This window comes from Corythoichthys intestinalis, chromosome 11 (genome assembly GCF_030265065.1).
Source record: "Corythoichthys intestinalis isolate RoL2023-P3 chromosome 11, ASM3026506v1, whole genome shotgun sequence".
Lineage (NCBI taxonomy): Eukaryota > Metazoa > Chordata > Actinopteri > Syngnathiformes > Syngnathidae > Corythoichthys > Corythoichthys intestinalis.
In genome coordinates, this window is record NC_080405.1 from 14,669,230 (window position 1) to 14,686,841 (window position 17,612).

General features: G+C 38.5%; 2 protein-coding genes across 3 annotated transcripts in view; one reads left to right on the forward strand and one right to left on the reverse strand.

Moving 5' to 3' along the window:
* Positions 1 to 1,876: 1,876 nt before the first annotated feature.
* Positions 1,877 to 15,275, reverse strand: ube2a (ubiquitin-conjugating enzyme E2A (RAD6 homolog)). Its single transcript, XM_057850531.1, has 6 exons — positions 15,075 to 15,275; positions 13,343 to 13,423; positions 13,236 to 13,261; positions 9,559 to 9,648; positions 9,397 to 9,485; positions 1,877 to 2,701 (listed from the first exon to the last, which is right to left on the reverse strand). Exons 1-6 carry the CDS (start codon positions 15,116 to 15,118, stop codon positions 2,573 to 2,575), a joined length of 459 nt encoding a protein of 152 aa, XP_057706514.1. The 5' UTR covers positions 15,119 to 15,275; the 3' UTR covers positions 1,877 to 2,572.
* Positions 15,276 to 15,842: 567 nt separating this feature from the next.
* The window catches only part of elf1 (E74-like ETS transcription factor 1), a 119,028-nt gene continuing 117,258 nt past the window's right edge, over positions 15,843 to 17,612 (forward strand). For both annotated transcript variants that reach the window (XM_057849418.1, XM_057849415.1), the window contains exon 1: positions 15,843 to 16,259. The gene's annotated coding sequence lies outside the window, so the exon portion shown is untranslated. The remainder of the gene's footprint in view (positions 16,260 to 17,612) is intronic.

Below are 17,612 nucleotides of genomic sequence, written 5' to 3' on the forward strand. Positions count from 1 at the left end.
TCCCACTTGAAAATATTAGAGGCCTGTAATTGTCAACATGGGTAAACTTCAACCATGAGAGACAGAATGTGGGGAAAAAAAAAAAAAAAAAACAGAAAATCACATTGTTTGATTTTTAAAGAATTTATTTGCAAATCATGGTGGAAAATAAGTATTTGGTCAATACCAAATGTTCAACTCAATACTTTGTTATGTACTCATTGTTGGCAATAACGGAGGCCAAACGTTTTCTGTAACTCTTCACAAGCTTTTCAAACACTTGTTGGTATTTTGGCCCATTCCTCCATGCAGATCTCCTCTAGAGCAGTGATGTTTTGGGGCTGTCGTTGGGCAACACGGACTTTCAACTCCCTCCACAGATTTTTCTATAGGGTTGAGATCTGGAGACTGGCTCGGCCACTCCAGGACCTTGAAATGCTTCTTACGAAGCCACTCCTTTGTTGCCCTGGCTGTGTTTTTGGGATCATTGTCATGCTGAAAGACCCAGCCACGTCTAATCTTCAATGCCCTTGCTGATGGAAGGAGATTTTCACTCAACATCTCTCGATACATGGCCCATTCATTCTTTCCTTTACACAGATCAGTTGTCCTGGTCCCTTTGCAGAAAAACAGCCCCAAAGCATGAGGTTTCCACCCCCGTGCTTCACTAGGGGTATGGTGCAATTGAGTATTCTTTCTCCTCCAAATACAAGAACTTTGTTTCTACCAAAAACTTCTATTTTGGTTTCATCTGACCATAACACTTTCTCCCAGTCCTCTTCTGGATCATCCAAATGATCTCTAGCGAACCGCAGACGGGCCTGGACGTGTACTGGCTTCAGCAGGGGGACACATCTGGCAGTGCAGGATTTGAGTCCCTGGCGGCACATTGTGTTACTGATAGTAGTCTTTGTTACTGTGGTCCCAGCTCTCTGTGGGTCATTCACTAGAACCCCCCCCAACCCCCCCCCCCCCCCCCCCCCCGCGTGTGGTTCTGGGATTCTTGCATGGAGCCCCAGATCGAGGAAGATTATCAGTGGTCTTGTATGTTTTCCATTTTCTAATAATTGCTCCCACAGTTGATTTCTTTACACCAAGCGAAGAGTGAAGAGTTACAGAAAACGTTTGGCCTCCGTTATTGCCAACAAAGGGTACATAACAAAGTATTGAGATGAACTATTGGTATTCACCAAATACTTATTTTCCACCATGTTTTGCAAATAAATTCTTTAGAAATCAAACACTGTGATTTTCTGTTTTTTTTCCCATTGTCTCTCATGGTTGAGGTTTACCCATGTTGACAATTACAGGCCTCTCTAATCTTTTCAAGTAGGAGAACTTGCACAATTGGTGGTTGACTAAATACTTATTTGCCTCACTGTATCTGGTCTTCCGAGATCAATTGGTGCCAAATAAAAACTGGGAGAGAGGTTAAATCCGCGCTTTCAAATCACGTTGACGGCAGCATCCTATGTCAAATACTTTTTTTACGGTGGTTTAAAGATGCCATGTAATTGAACAGTAATCATACAACAGCATGCGATTATTGTTGCGATGTCTCATTGGTGAAAGTGGTAATGTCCCTGTTGGTGTCTCTGGCCAAAAATAAAAGTAAAATCTAACCCGAACAATATAAGGAAAATGTAATGACTCGTGTAGCCCAAAGTAGTGGAGTAAGAGTAGTGTGTTTTTCTTCACAAATCTATTCAAGTAAAAAGTATGGCTTAGTAAAACTACTCTTAGAACTACATTTTTTTCAAAATGTTGCCCAGTAAATCTAACGCGTTACTACTACCACCTCTGGTGCTTGCCTCTCCCAGTCAAAGTGGATTGGACATGTAGCTCTGTCAAATGCACCCAAAGGGTTAAATGAGTTAAGGGTTTAAGGACAGACCAGTAATGTATATCCATTTATTTACAAGAGAATGTACAGTTTGTTACATGGGTTACCAGTGCAAATTCTGTTAAGACAAATCAACTTGTATGAGCACTTCAATCTGACTACTGATTTTGCATGATTGTGAAGAAGCTTCGAAATATCTTTTTTCAAATGTCAGCATTTTGTTAATGAAACCAAGAAGCCATTCATTTCATGTGTTGCATTCAAAGAACATTTGAAATCCAGAAGGCAGTTTGTAAGCGGAATGACTGAACGTCCATGTCAGGTTTAATCTAACACGTCAATCATGATTCATGAAACATATACCAAACCCTAATTATAGGCTTCCAAAAGGCAAAACAAGCACGCTGAAACAAAAATATATCCGTAAATACCTTGTGGAATTAGGAACAGTATATGTCTGTTAACAGCAAGCACGTAGAGTTAGCAGCCACTTTGAAGAGAAAAGAGACAAGTAACCCAGATATAACAAGAGACATTAACTTTCTTTTTTTAAAACACTTTTAGCCCAACGATGGCATTCGGCAGAAGTGAACGCCACATACACGACAGCATACAAACTTGGCAAGAGTTTTTTTTTTTTTTTTTCTTTTTCGCAGGGGGAAAAAATGTGTACTGTGAGATGAGTTGTTGACTACGAGCCGGGGAGACTGTTCGTGGCGGAGACCACAATTATAACGATGGCGGTGCGGGTCAACAGTCGCGCCAACTCTGTTCAACGATAGCAGAAACCCTCTTCTCGTACTCGCGTTTGTTCTCCTGGTACAACTGGGCCGCCTGACTGTTGGCTGGACTGTTTGGGTTGGGTTCATCCAGTAAAGACTTGAAATACACAACATAAGCACTTCAGATAACAACCACTCGTATAACCTCAATTCAAGAAGTTGAAATGTTGTGCTAAACATAAATACAGAATACAACAATATGCAAATCATGTTTAACCTATACTTAATTGAATACAAGACGAGATATTAGGGATGTCTAGATCGCTTATTTTTGCACCCGAGTCACCTGATTTTCAGAATCCGATACAGATTTTTTTGTTTGTTTAAACAAAAGTTCCAATCATGTTACAGAACTTATTTTGCTTTTTCCAGAAGTGTTGGAGTATACAGTGTATCACAAAAGTGAGTACACCCCACGCATTTCTGCAGATATTTAAGTATATCTTTTCATGGGACAACACTGACAAAATGACACTTTGACACAATGAAAAGTAGTCTGTGTGCAGTTAATTTATTTTCCCCTCAAAATAACTCAAAATATAGCCATTAATATCTAAACCCCTGGCAACAAAAGTGAGTACACCCCATAGCAACTACGTACATCCCTAAATGTCCAAATTGAGTACCGCTTGTCATTTTCCCTCCAAAGTGTCATGTGACTCATTACAGGAGTGCTGTCAGCATTGCTGCAGAGATTGAAGAGGTGGGGGGTCAGCCTGTTAGTGCTCAGACCATACGCCGCACTCTACATCAAATTGGTGTGCATGGCTGTCACCCCAGGAGTAAGCCTCTTCTGAAGACGGTACACAAGAAAGCCTGCAAAGAGTTTGCTGACTCCTGTAACGAGTCACTTGACATTTTGGAGGGAAAATGACAAGTAGTACTCAATTTGGACATTTCGGTATGTACGTTTTTTCATAGGGGTGTACTCACTTTTGTTGCCCTGGGTTATTTTGAGGGGAAAATAACTATTATATAAGCTGCACACAGACTACTTTTCATTGTGTCAAAGTCAGAGGTTGCGCTAGACTTTTTCGTTGTCTGTCATTTTGACTGACAGGGTCATAAAAATCCGGTCATAATCTATTTTTACCCGTCACCTAAATTTTTAAAATGATGATAATGACATTGTGGTGACCCTTCGTTTGGCATAATTCACCTTCCATAATTGTGTTTCCATTTGGCCGAGCGCGTTAGCGGCTACGACACAGTCACGTGACAGAGACACTTAAGAGCCGCGCGCGTTCCGGCTTGAATAGAGAGTTCACAGAGAGCAGCAGAGCTACAGCGGCTGGACACAGCAATTCGAAATAACAAGACTCTTAACATTGCTTACCGCTTCAACATGTTCGATAGTATTTAGTTTTCATTCATTTTAAATTAATATTCTGTCCGAACAAGCTTAACAGAGAATCCACACCGTGCCATCACACATCAAGCAGATGAATATGTAACTTTTTTTCCGCAGTGACAAAAACAGTTGACTGTGGCCCCAGTAGGTAAGCTACATATGGAACAATGAAATTAACAGTTCACCTGCTGTGGCCTGAACGGAGTCTTACACCTTCCTCCTGGTGCGCATGGACTTGAATTGCGTGACCGCTTGTGCAGTCCCTGTTTTTTCACCTCTTTTATCAACACCATCGTCGTTATGGGGCTTTTTGAAGAAACTTCGGACACTCAGTTGCCATGACATTTTTCAGAGTAAGGCCAACGACGTCATGCATCAAGAGAGACAATAGCTAATTAATATGCTCACTCGCCACCCTGTGGTCTGGGGTGTGAATTGCAACCTGTCAAAATGACAGGTGGACTTCAGTTTTTTCCGTCACCGCTTTAAAAAATCGGTCAACAACGGAAAATATTCGGTTAACGCGACCCCCTGGTCAAAGTGTCATTTTGGCAGTGTTGTCCCATGAAAAGATATACTTAAATATCTGCAGAAATGCGAGGGGCATACTCACTTTTGTGATACACTGTAAAACGTATACATTTTTGTATCTTTTGGCAATGCAATTGTATTTCTGGATTATTTTGTTACTATTTAGCCCTTAAAAGTAAAAAAAAAAAAAAAAAAAAAAAAAAAAAAATATATATATATATATATATATATATATATATATATATATAGTGGTATGAACAGTATCTGAACCTTTTGGAATTTCTCACATTTCTGCATAAAATCACCATCAAATGTGATCTGGTCTTTGTCAAAATCACACAGATGAAAAGGCAGTGTCTGCTTTAACTAAAACCACCCCAACATAGGTTTTCATATTTTAATTAGGATAGTACGCAAACAATGACAGAAAGTGATGCTCCCGCCACCATGCTTCACGATGGGGATGAGGTGTTGATGTTGGTGAGCTGTTCCATTTTTCGTCCACACATGACATTGGGTGTTACTCCCAAACAAGTCAAAAAATATTTCACAAAATTTTTTGCCTAACGCCTGTGGAGTGTCCAAGTGACTTTCTGCAAACATTAAACGAGCAACAATGTTTTTTTTAGACGGCCGTGGCTTCCTCTGTGGAGTTCTCCCATGAACAACATTCTTGGCCATTGTTTTACATATAGTTGATGTGTGCACAGAGATATTGGACTGTGTGAGTTCTTAAGTCTTTAGCAGACACTCCAGGGTTCTTTTTTTATTCTGCACTAAACTCTTGGTGTCATTTTTGATGGACGGCCACTCCTTGGGAGAGAAACAACAGTGCCAAACTCTCTCCATTTGTAGACACCTTTTCTGACTGTCGAATGATGAACATCCAGACTTTTAGTGATGGGTTTGTTTCCTTTCCCAGCTTTATACAAATCAAATTTTCAGACAGCTCTTTTGACCGAGCCATGATGCACATCAGACAATGCTTCTCATCAAGATAATTCTTACCCGGTGTGTGTTTTATAGTGGGCAGGGCGGCTTTAAACCAGTCATCAGTGACAGGGCACACACCTGACTTCAAATGTTTGGTTAAAAATTGGTTTCATTTGCTCTTCTCCTTAGGCAGAAGGTACACTTACTTATTTTCCCCCATTCTTTCATTTTTTGCATGCTATCATTAAAATATGAAAACCTAGAAATGTTTGGGTGGTTTTAGTTAAAGCACTGTTTTTTCATCAGTGTGATTTGGACAAAGATCGGATCACATTTGATGGTGATTTTATGCAGAAATGTGAGAAATTCCAAAAGGTTCAGATACTTTGTCATACCACTGTATATATAAATTACACCTGAACAATATTAGAAAAAAAAATTAACATTGTGATACAGATTGCCAAGGCTCTAAACTTTTTTGCATTGATGGCACTGGTGCCCCAAACTTTCTTCTTAAAGTGCACCAGCACATAGTGCTGGCCCACACATATTTTTCATTGCGTCACCTTTAACGCACAGTAACAGTTAATCACTATCCATAAGATTCATATCATTCATTCATTCATCTTCTGAACTGCTTACCCTCACGAGGGTCAGGCCAGTTGTCAATCCAAACACTATTTTTCAATCTAAAGAACTCATTTGTCAATGTATATAGTTTAATTGACCTACTTTCATTTAATTGTATTAAACCAAGTTAAAAACCAAATTAAACCAAATTAAAAAGTCTCTGCCCAATTTGAAATCATTCATAAAAACACTACTCTTCCATTTCAATTGAATGTCAAGAAAAGAGAAAAGAAAACGTCAACACTGTGAAATATGATGCTTTTTGTGTTCCCGTCAATATAGCTAGTTTAAAAGTGTACTCAAGTACAAGTAAAGAAGTATTTGGTGAAAAGAATACTCAAGTAATGAGTAACATTGTGAGTAACTACTTAAAATGTTAGATTTTTTTTTTTTTTTTTAAACAATGGTATTTTTTTTCTCAGCACAAAATTATCTATCTGAACTGTTATTGTTATATTGTACTATAACATATTACATAACCACATTAAGCCAAATAAATGCAAAAAAAAAAAAAAAAAAAAAAAAAAACCATTGAATTCTGGCGAGAGAAAATGTTCTACAGAAATTAAGCATTATTCCTCCAAAGGGCATGAGTTCCCTCTCACGGTCATGCTCCTCTCACGGGAAAAACTTATGAATTATGAATGTAATTATGAAACTAAAGGATCATATCTCTGGTTTTCCGTGGTCAATCGGTGACCATCGAACTGTAAAGAAATTTGTTGCTAATTCAGAGCACAGGCAAGTTAGTGCAGATGAAGGCAGGATAAGAAAAGTTTCAACTTCATTTATATCAAGAGGGAAGGTGCTAAAAGGCCATTGCAAAGCAGCAAAGAAGTATTTGAAGCTGCTGGTGCCTCTTGAGTCCCACAAACCTCAAGGTGTAGGATCCTTAAGAAGTTTGAAAGGTTGCTTAACCCTTTAACACCTAAGCCTATTCTGGCCGAATTTGCATGCATTTGATGTTGCCTTTATATTTCAAAGAAAAAATTGTTCACAATGGCCAAGTTGGGTCCCTTTTTTCAGGACACCTTGAACTTCATGTCCAAACTGTTGTTTTCTTAATACAATACACATTTTGGACCCAAAAAGACAAAAAAATTCCAAAATATTTTTTCAAAATTTGTAATGTTGGTGTCCCATTGACAACCAAACATGCTCGACCAACCGTTTTGAAGCTTGATAATATTTATTCAACTTGTTAGGATAAACATTCAATAGAAAAAAATAAGATTGAATAGTTTTATGTTTGACCACTCAACACAAACAGCGGGTATGGTCATAGGCGTTTTTGGCCTTTACACATACTATGGTCAATACAGGTTATATACAGAGCAAAATAGTGAGAAAAAAATATATATATATCATCTAACACAAAAACGGTTTGGAGGATATCTCTTTTTTGAAGTTAGGTATTATACTCATCACCTTATCTAAAGTATACGTACATGCAATCAAGCTTCTCGAACACACATCTATCTAAAAATTGAAAAGATTCATAGTGAAGAAAAAAATATATATAACATTGAAAAAAAAAAGTAAAGTTCAAAAATATTGACAAGTAGTTCAGTTCAATTCAATTTTTTCAGGCATGCGACCCGATAAAGTTTTTTTTTTTTTTTTTTTTTTTGCGCACTCAATTTAGTTTGTTTTTGAACAGGTCACTGAGCTGCGTCACATAAAACGTCACACAGCCTACTCTTCTGCCGTTTGAGCGCTGCTGTCACTTCTACTCGCCGAGACGCCGACTAATCAGAGGAAAACAACGACAAATACAGCTCATCCTATTCCTTGAGTTGATGAAAAAATGCATTAGCTTGCGCTAAAATTAGTTTTCGATTCATTCTGCACGTTTCAAAGTCGCTCGCGCAATCCAACTGGTGTTCATGCCTCCTTTTCCTTAGTTGGCGCCTAGCTCGGCAGTTTATTAAAAATGTTCTCATTCGGTTCGTCCTTCTTGACATCACAACGGATCTTGGGATATGTAGTCTTTTGTGCTGCTTTCAGTTTTGAAAAAGGACAAGAAATGATGGAAATATGGAGATAGATACATGGTACATGCAGCGTTTTAATGCATATTTATGAGTGCAATAAAACTATAAAACTCAAATGACATTATCTCCCGTTTTTCTTGGTCGATTGACTTCAAATAAAAACTGGTGTGGACATCAACTTCCGCACTTTCAAATGAGACCAACCAGCGGCGCGTGGGTGAAATAATTACAGCGTGACGAAGCTTCACAGACGACATGCGTAAACGCGTCACTGCCGACACGTTCTGTGTTAAAGGGTTAAAGCTAAATGGTTGCATTGGGCTCAGGGCTACATGAAGACTAATTTTCAAACTGTTTTGTTTACTGAGTGTTGTGCAAGCCTAGATTGCCCAGATGGCTGGAGCAGGGGATGGCTGGTGAATGGCCACAATATCCCAACATGGCTGAGATGACAGCAAGGGGCTGGGGGTGTCATGTTTTGGGTTGGAATCAAGGGGAGAGACCTAGTATGTCTCTTTAGGGTCCCTGTGGGTGTGAAAATGACCTCTGCAAAGTATGTAGAGTTTCTCACAGCATTTTCCTCCAAAAGAACTCTACCTTCCGACAAAAAAAAATCATCTTCATGCATGACAATGCCCCATCTCATACTGAGTCACTGGCTGCTATGGCATATGAGAAGAGAAACTGATGGTGTGGCCACCATCTTCTCCTGATCTTAACCCTTTGAGAACTTCTGGAGCATCATCAAGCAAAAGATCTACAAGAGTGGAGGACAGTTCACATCCAAGCAGCAGCTCTAGGATGCTAGTTGAACATCCTGCAAAGAAATTAAAGCCGAAACTGTCCAAGAAATCATAGGTTCAGTGGATGCAAGGCTTATTAAAGTGATATCAAGCAAAGGGGCCTATATTAACATGTAACTACTGTACAGTTCGATGGTCATGAATAAGTTGTTTTGGAAATATGCAATTTTTCATAACCCGCGCAAGGTATCTTATGCTTTTCAGCAGCAAACAAATTGTCTTTCTTCCCTATATTGCTTCACACCTACAGTATGTCCTGCTTAATATTATGGAGCATCACTTTTAAGCAGTTTTCATTTAATCGGGCTCACCTCGGAGACAATTTATCACAGGTGTCTGAGATTGATGTCCATGATCTAAGTTAATGATTATTTGCCGAAACAATTGATCAGTTTGAACATTAAATATATTGTCATTGTAGTGTATTCCATCAAATATAGGTTGAACATGATTTACAAATTATTGTATTCAGTTTTCATTTACTGTATGCTTAACACAAAGTCCCAGCCTTATTTGAATTGGAGTTGGATATAAAATTACCATTGGTTACCTGTATTGAAGTTAATATAGAAGAGACATCATAAGTTGGACTCCAACGATTCTGAAGAATATCTAAGCATATGCTGCCATCGGCATATACTGAAAAGAGGCAAAAAAAGCGCACACGGTAAAACACTACAGCATCGGGACAACTGATGTCTCATTTACTTACCATTGGGATGAAACATTTTAGAGACAAATCTCACTGTTGGAGGTTTATTTGGATATTCCTCGGTGAACTCAATAGTAAGTTTAAATGTTCCTGGAAAATGAAAACAAATCCGTGAACCATCACATACAATATGACATTTCCTCAAGTACCCTACTTAATTTTGAGTCCCCCTCTTTAGGTATTGCAATAACACCATATTGTGTAATGGCGTACTGCACGCAGGCTATTTTTAGACCGTGACGTTGCATCGTAAAGCGGAAGTAAAGCCGAAGTGCGACATTATAGACCCGCCCTCGCATAGACCCAATGTAATTAGTGCTACTTTTCTCCGGTAATCTTTCAAAAACGAACATGCCGATCACGCCTCGCTTATTTGGAACTTGTAGAAACGACTCTAGACATTACGACACATGAAGGATGTTTTCTTCATACGTTTCCGGAAACCAAAAACTCGGGAGGAAAAAATGTGAAGACCGAATCAACTTGCGCGGACTTTAACACCAGCTCGGTGAATCCATTCACGTTTCATATGCAGTAAACATTATGTTGGGTTGGCATGGTCTTTCAGAGGACAAAGAGGTAAGCCATTTTTAAATTTTTAACTTATTTTTTTAGCGTAACATTGTGCCGTACTGCTTCTGTCTGACAATGAATGACCTGAAAAGAATTACAATGGTATCTGACTGCCACTGTTACAGTTTCTGTTATATATATATATATATATATATAAACTTTAGTAAGGGGGAAGTGTAAATAAATTATAGGATTAAGATGTGTTATCAATGAAAAAATTAAAAGTGTTCGTTGGCTGTCACTGAGTAGCATTTGCGATCGCTACACAAAGCTAACTAAATTACTCCCAAGAACGGTAAGAGACGTAGGACAACCAGAGGATATATAAGAAAGACAGGGCTGATGGTAAAGGGTTAGGGTTAGCTTGTTGAAACAGGAGAATGTCATTGTCAGTCGCGTCGATAAAAAAAGCTAAAGCTATGCTTAGGTCGGCTCGTTTTTTTTCGTCTTTTTCAGCCTTCGACACTAAAGCCATCTCTTTAACTGAACATTTTTCTGTTCTTCCACATCTTTGCCAGTCAATTTGGCACCAGGCACATCATTTTCGGAGAGAATTGGTAGGTTTAGCTCCGTAAACATCTCCTTCGTACACGATTTCCATTCATTTCCTATTAGGGACAAACGGTGGCTTGTCCCTACTTAGCAACAGTAGCTAATGTCATGAATATTAATGAACGGAAGTGACGTGTTGCTTGCGGTACGCCATTGACATGCCCATAAATTACGCTGAAATAAATCGCAGAGCTGTTATCCACAGACAATTATAACCCCGCAAGATTTTTTTTCTGTACATATTGTGTTAGGTCTACTTTCATTGAGTAAATCGCAGGGTACTTAATCAATCTTGAACAATAATAGCACATCTGATTTAACTGTTCATTCACTTTTTAATCTAGTTATTTAAGAAAACCTTTTGGCATATTTTCGCACTGTAGAGAACACTTAACTGCCTTCAATTTTCTCAAAAGCTGACAGTGCATCTTATAAAATGATATCAATATTGGTTATTAATGGCATGACATTCCTTTTAGCGCAGCACCATCTAGTGGATGCATAACGCCTTATAATGAAGTGCGGTCTATATATGAATTTTAAAATTGGCCATTTACTGAAGGTGCACCTTATACTCCGATGTAGTGCTGCAACAATTAACCAATTAACGAGTAATCGAGTATTTCAAAAACGCTTTGAATCAAATTTTGCTGCTTTGAGGATTTGCTTGAGTGCCGTTGTAATGGTTTGTGTTGAAAGTGCTTGAATTTAGTTTTATTGATTTGGGAGGATACACTGTCCTCTAGTAGCAACAGTGAATATTACATAACTTATCGAACATGGCTAAATCCAGCTGCTCCCTGTAACGGCCGACATAAGGTAAGTTTTTGAACTAAAATGATTGTTTATGAATTTGTAATTTAGTTTAGAGGTACATTTAGCAATTTTTGAAGGAATATGTGTTCGAACGATTTATTAAGAGTATTGTTAAAAAAAAGAAAGCCTTTTATAGCATTTATGCTCGTGGACTTTTGCGATGCAAGTTAGCCAATTGTTTTTATGTTGTACTTCGATTACAGTTTGAAGCTAAACTTGGTTATTTTAACTTAATTTTAAATGCATATATTGCTCTTGTGAAATGAAAGTGCTATTCTGCATAGTTTAAAAGACACAAAGTTTATTTTGCATTCTCATGCTCTTTTGAAAGTGCAATCCTTGCAAGCCTTTGTTTTACATCTCCTAATTTTTTTCTGCAACACATTAAATGTTCCTAATCCTATTACTTGATTATTTAAACTAAGGCTAGGTTCATACTACAGGTCTTAATGCACGAATCCGATTTTTTCTTGTTTTTCCGACTCGAGTGAGGCATTAACTTGATGGTCTGAACGTGACAAATCGCATAGAACTGGACCATTTCAAATCCGATCTGGGTCACTTTTGTATGTGGTTCAAATCCGATCTGGGCCACATTTTTCCAGACTGCCGCAGCGGTCTGTACTGTCCAGTCTCCCAAATTGGAATTCATGCAGCAATAACATCATCAAATAGCGAGAGAGACACTACGGTAGCAGTGAAGCTGTGCGTTATTAGCGCCTAGCTTGCATTGAACACGGCTTTTGGGGAAGGCGGGGACAACAGTCATAAAAAAATACAAATGGGTTGAGGATAAGCCCGAGAATAATCGGTTTTCTCTCTGCTCTATATGAGCAATATTTCAACATTGCCTACACAGCCGCGAGTCGGGGCAAACTGCCCGTATGTGTGTGTGACATGCACGGACAGTGCGTGCATGCTATCGATCCATATAAACTTTTAATATAAGCCTCAACGGGGATTATTTATGTTTGTTATTTGTGTCCTCTTTTTGAAAAGCAAAATTTGATATCCCTGGAATGACAGATGACAGCCAGCATGTGTGGTCATTTGTTTTGATGCTTCTGCGCATGCGGGTCTTCTTGCTCAGCGCGGTTCGGACTGCGAATTAGAGCGCATGCGTAATACTTGAATGGTCTCAATGGACAACGGCAGTCTGAACGGGCACGCCAAAAAAACGGATATGACAAAAAAATCGGATTTGTGCATTAAGACCTGTAGTATGAACCTAGCCTAATTGATGGCTTAAGCGATTACTTAAATAATCGATAGCTGCAGCCCTACTCCAATGCGCCTTACAGTGCGGAAAACACAGTCCATTCCTTGTGATGCTGACTCAGGAGGTGCGTTCATGTCAAATTCAGGTGGTTGGTTATTTATCTGATATTGACACAAATTCCAGCTTTTCGTGATAAGTTACCTGCGCCAATAGGTGAAACCTCCTGAAGGCAGAGATTAATATCTCCGATTTGCAGGGTAGATGACATGTTGAGATGATTGAATGATGACAATTTGGGGCATGTGGGAAAAGGTAGAGAGCCTACTCTACCAAATATGGTCATGCTTTGAATTTGGTTGCTTAGGAGGTCTCCACTAGTTTTACTTGCATTATGACTTAGTTTCCATCAGCAGATATGACTACACCGTTTTTTTTAATCCTTTGTTATGTAAATCAATAAACAAAGACTCATTTGAAGAGAACTCAAAGCTATAGTATGGACAACATGTGGACTCACCATCTTCAAAAGGTGTTCCTTCTGGTCTAAAACAGAATAAAACCAAAGAATGTTAAGGCTATGTAAAGTCATAAAGCCTGTTTCATTAAAGTTCAGAACCGACTTACCCAAAAATGACTGCATTCCATACCATAATATTGTTTTCTGAGGGGGCCCCACTGACTCCAGCTGGAGGATCTTCTTGCAGCCTGAAGAATGGAGCACACAAGTTAATGTAACAATTTCAGCGTGATGGATAACACGATAAACCTTTTAAACGGCACCCATCTAATAAATAAAAAGTAAAAGTCTGATTTCCAGAAAGTGGCCACCTGATTTATCAATGTCACTACTACTTTAGCCAATCAAATCTGACTATCCCAAATTGCCGACCGTTTCGCATTATGTCATTAATACCCATAATGATATGCACCTGAACGTGAGTTTCTTAAGCCCCTTTTAGACTTATATCCCGGTAAATTACCGTGTACGGTCACACAGGATGTACCGGTGTCATTGCGTTCACACATAGAGAGATATCCCGGGAATGATGCGGGTTGGACACCTTTACAGACTTGTCCCGTGTTGCCAACTCGGCGCTCTCTGTGCGGGGAGGGCGGCTGGCGTGATTTTATAACCCGGACATTACGTCATTTTTGGTCGGCATCGGCAACAAATTAAACCACACATTTCCAAAGATGGACAATGGTCTCTCTTCCTCGGCTCTACGATCCAGTAGCAATTTAATTTCGTTGTGTTTTCAGTTTAATTTTGCCATTTCCCGTTTGCAAAGTTGATAACTGTGATGTTTGCTTACCGATTTTCGTCTTGATATTTACGTCATCAGCTATCGCACTGTGACCTGGGAATTTAACACCTGCTTTCACACATACCGCTTCCCGGGAAAGTCCTGGACATTATATGCCTTGGTGTAACTAACATAACATAATTGATGCGTCCACAACTTATAATTTTTTGTTGAAACATTTTCTCCATTATCAGAGTTATAATAAATTTGCAGATTTAAATGCTTTGAGCAACTACTTTTGATATGTCATTTATACTACATGTTTTGCACTTTATTTTCAGTAAATATCCTCTTACCCATTTTTATTGTGTTTTAATATCTTAAGCTAAAAGTTATTAAAAAATATCATGAGTAATTAATGCCATTTTATTTATTATCAACTATAAAGCATTATTGGGGGCCATAACCAGGGTGTAATTGTGTTTTTATTCAGTTTTGGTTTTTTAAATATTTTATTCCTTTAAACTTTATTCATAGAAATATAATGTAAGTACAATGTTTATTTAAAAAAAAAAAGTTATACCTAGAATAATTATAATTGAGACCTGGCGTCTATCGACATTAAATTTTGGATCATGTAGGCCACAACCCGAAATGTGATGTCCACGTAGGTGGACGCCAGGTCTTTATGAGGCTAAGTTTTTTCAATGATCAAAAATAGTCACTTGCCTTTTAAAGCGTAAATAACTAGTTAATTATCTATGAATGACTTGTTGGTTAAAAACCATCATTTTGTTTTGCGTGTAATGAGAATATTGAAGTGAACGTAAAGTACTTAAACGCACCGCCTAAACTCTTGAATGGCTAGGCAAGCCGTGGTCATACGTATCTGCAGACAAAATGCTAACACTGGTATCGATCCCACAGATTTCAACACATCCAAAATCGTTCAAACATTAAAATGAATCAAGCAGCACCCAGACGAGGGAAAGAGCTGCTTGAAAATGCCGTGGAGTTTGATGACAATGTGTTAATGTAACCATTTTTACGGGCTCGCCCTCGGGTTGCTATGGTTAGCTTCGAGCTCATTGCCTTGTTTTCGTCTCACTTACCGTTTAAAATCTCTCATTAAACGTCGTCTCGCTGGAGTTGACATCCTACTCACACTTAAATGTACGTTTCTGGGAAACGCTCAATCGAGCTATACTAGAGGAAAGTGTATTTCTATACTAAATAAGTGATTAGTTTCAACACTAAGCTAACTAGACGCCGATTGTTAGTTTGACAAATATTTGGCTGCCTCCGCCGCTAGCCCACGGACGCAACCATAAGTATCAGAAAGGGGGGGGGGCAGTGCATTCAGTTGAAATTTACTGATTTATACTGAAGCAGAACCTCATCAAATTAAATCCTCTATTTTTTGGATTATATGTTATCAATACAAAATCGTAAAAAGTAGAATATATGCACATTTGAAGCAACCGCATTTGACGGTGAAAACCACACAAAAATGAAACATTCCTAAAATGGTTACGTCATGCGTCGGCGCCCAGTTCTCGTTTTTTTTTGGTACATAGGTGGTATTATTTAAGGGTTTGTATATTGTTTCGCTTATGTCTATTAAGTTAACTGCAAAGTTAATTTTTGCGCTATACTTAATTTCTTTAAGAATACAGGGACGTCATGGGAAAACATCGAGCACGGAAACACTCGGTCAGTTGCTGTTTATATCCACCAGATGGCGTGCTGCACCTCTAATCACTATCATTTACAGTCAGACAGCATCGGTGCTGGATCAACTAACTACCTTTATGGATTTCTGGTTCTACTCAGTGTTTTTTTTTTTGTCTGGGTTGCGTCTCTCGACGATGACTCCACTGTTGCTTCAACAAGGGAGATTCCCACTTATGAAACCTCTGCGTTGACTTGATAACAATATTCGAAACACGCCTTTATCGAGTTTAAATATATAAAGAAACAATTAAGTTATTATTTTCACTCATATTCCCAGAAATTGCGTTCGCCCATTTCTTCCAGACTGAAAGAAAAAAAAAAGTTTTTGACGCGGGGCGACCAATCGCTTCCCAGGAAAATGTGACTGCTAGGAATTCCCCACACATTACTGGAGAGAACGTCAGCGTTGTGCCAGGCAGGGAGCCGCGGCATGAGGCTTCAACCACCGCCGGTGTTCATGTCGCCTCGCCTCTCCCTCTTGGTCTCGGGATAATGCTTTCATAATATCTATTTTTCATGCCCCGAGACGCAAGGAACATCTAGGTGATCCTCGCCTCCCAAGGGTGAGTGTTTAAGTTTACATAATACCCATACATCGCTTTTAGACTGTAAACCGAACGTGTATTTCCCCATATACAGCTTTTAACTGTAACTGTGTCTGCTAATGGAATTACATAAAATGATGCTGTCAGGGCAAATGATTGTTAATAAGAGGCAGCGGTCTGTCTAAAGTTGATCAAATTGAACTCATATGATGTGAGAGCTTGCTGTTGCCTAGCTACTTACACTGCTGTCTAGACCAGTGGTTCTCAAACTTTTTACACAAGCACTTTGTGGACCTTTCGGGTTTTTGTAGAGTGCTATTGAAATTAATTTGATTTGATTTGATTTGATTAGGATCATCAACTTAGATACAGTAGCATAGTAGACCTAAGTGTTCAACCAAAGCATCAAAGTTTTTATTCCTTAAGAAATAAATTGTAAGCCACTGTAATATTTGGAACCGTTTGAACATTAACAATGCAGTGATATTTAAGGGGAAATACTGAACTTGAATAATGATACTTTTTAGTTTTTTAGTTTTTTTAAAAATTTAATTTCATGAAAAAGTAAAATAAACTAAATAAATCCAGTGGAACATGTGGAGGAGGAATATCATGAGTCAAACATGCGCAGGAATGCTCTAAAGCCTGCGTAGAAGTAGAAGCTCCTCCTGTAAGACAGGGAAACAAACTTTCATCACTGGGTTTGGGTAAAAAAAATTCCCACATGTTCACAGACAAAATGCTTGTTTGTGTTATCTTTGTCAAATTTAGCAAGTCATAATAGCTCATCTACTAGTTTGCCTCAGTGAAGTATCAATTTCATTGTCAAAACTGCAAGTTTGTGCCATTCATCAGAGCAACAGTTAAGTCTCGCAATGATTACAGTATTTTTCAATTCCTTAAATACGTTTCTCACATCAGACTTGAAATGCTCAAAACTACTTGTTCAATCCTCACAACACTGAATCACTATTAGGGGTGTGGCAAAATATCGAAATGGTGATATATTGTGATATTTTTCATCCCAAAAGGTTATCGATATGCTCATGCCAAGAACTGCGATACAAAGATGTCAATGTTTAAAACAAATAAAATATAAATAAGTAAAAGGAACCAACAAGTTGCTACCAATAGTTTTAAAAAGGTGTCAATTTTTAGAATAAATAAGAAAATAAAGAAGCAAAAGGACCAACAAGTTGATACCAAAATCTTCCACCATAATAGTGTTTCAGTTAACACGATGGCTGCCATTGACGGTGCTTGACGCCCAATTCATCAAGACTGGTAAGGGCGAATGAACATTCGTTCATTCATTCAAAACCAGAACATACACAGTCACTCTTTCTGATTTTTGGGGCATTTACAGGTCAC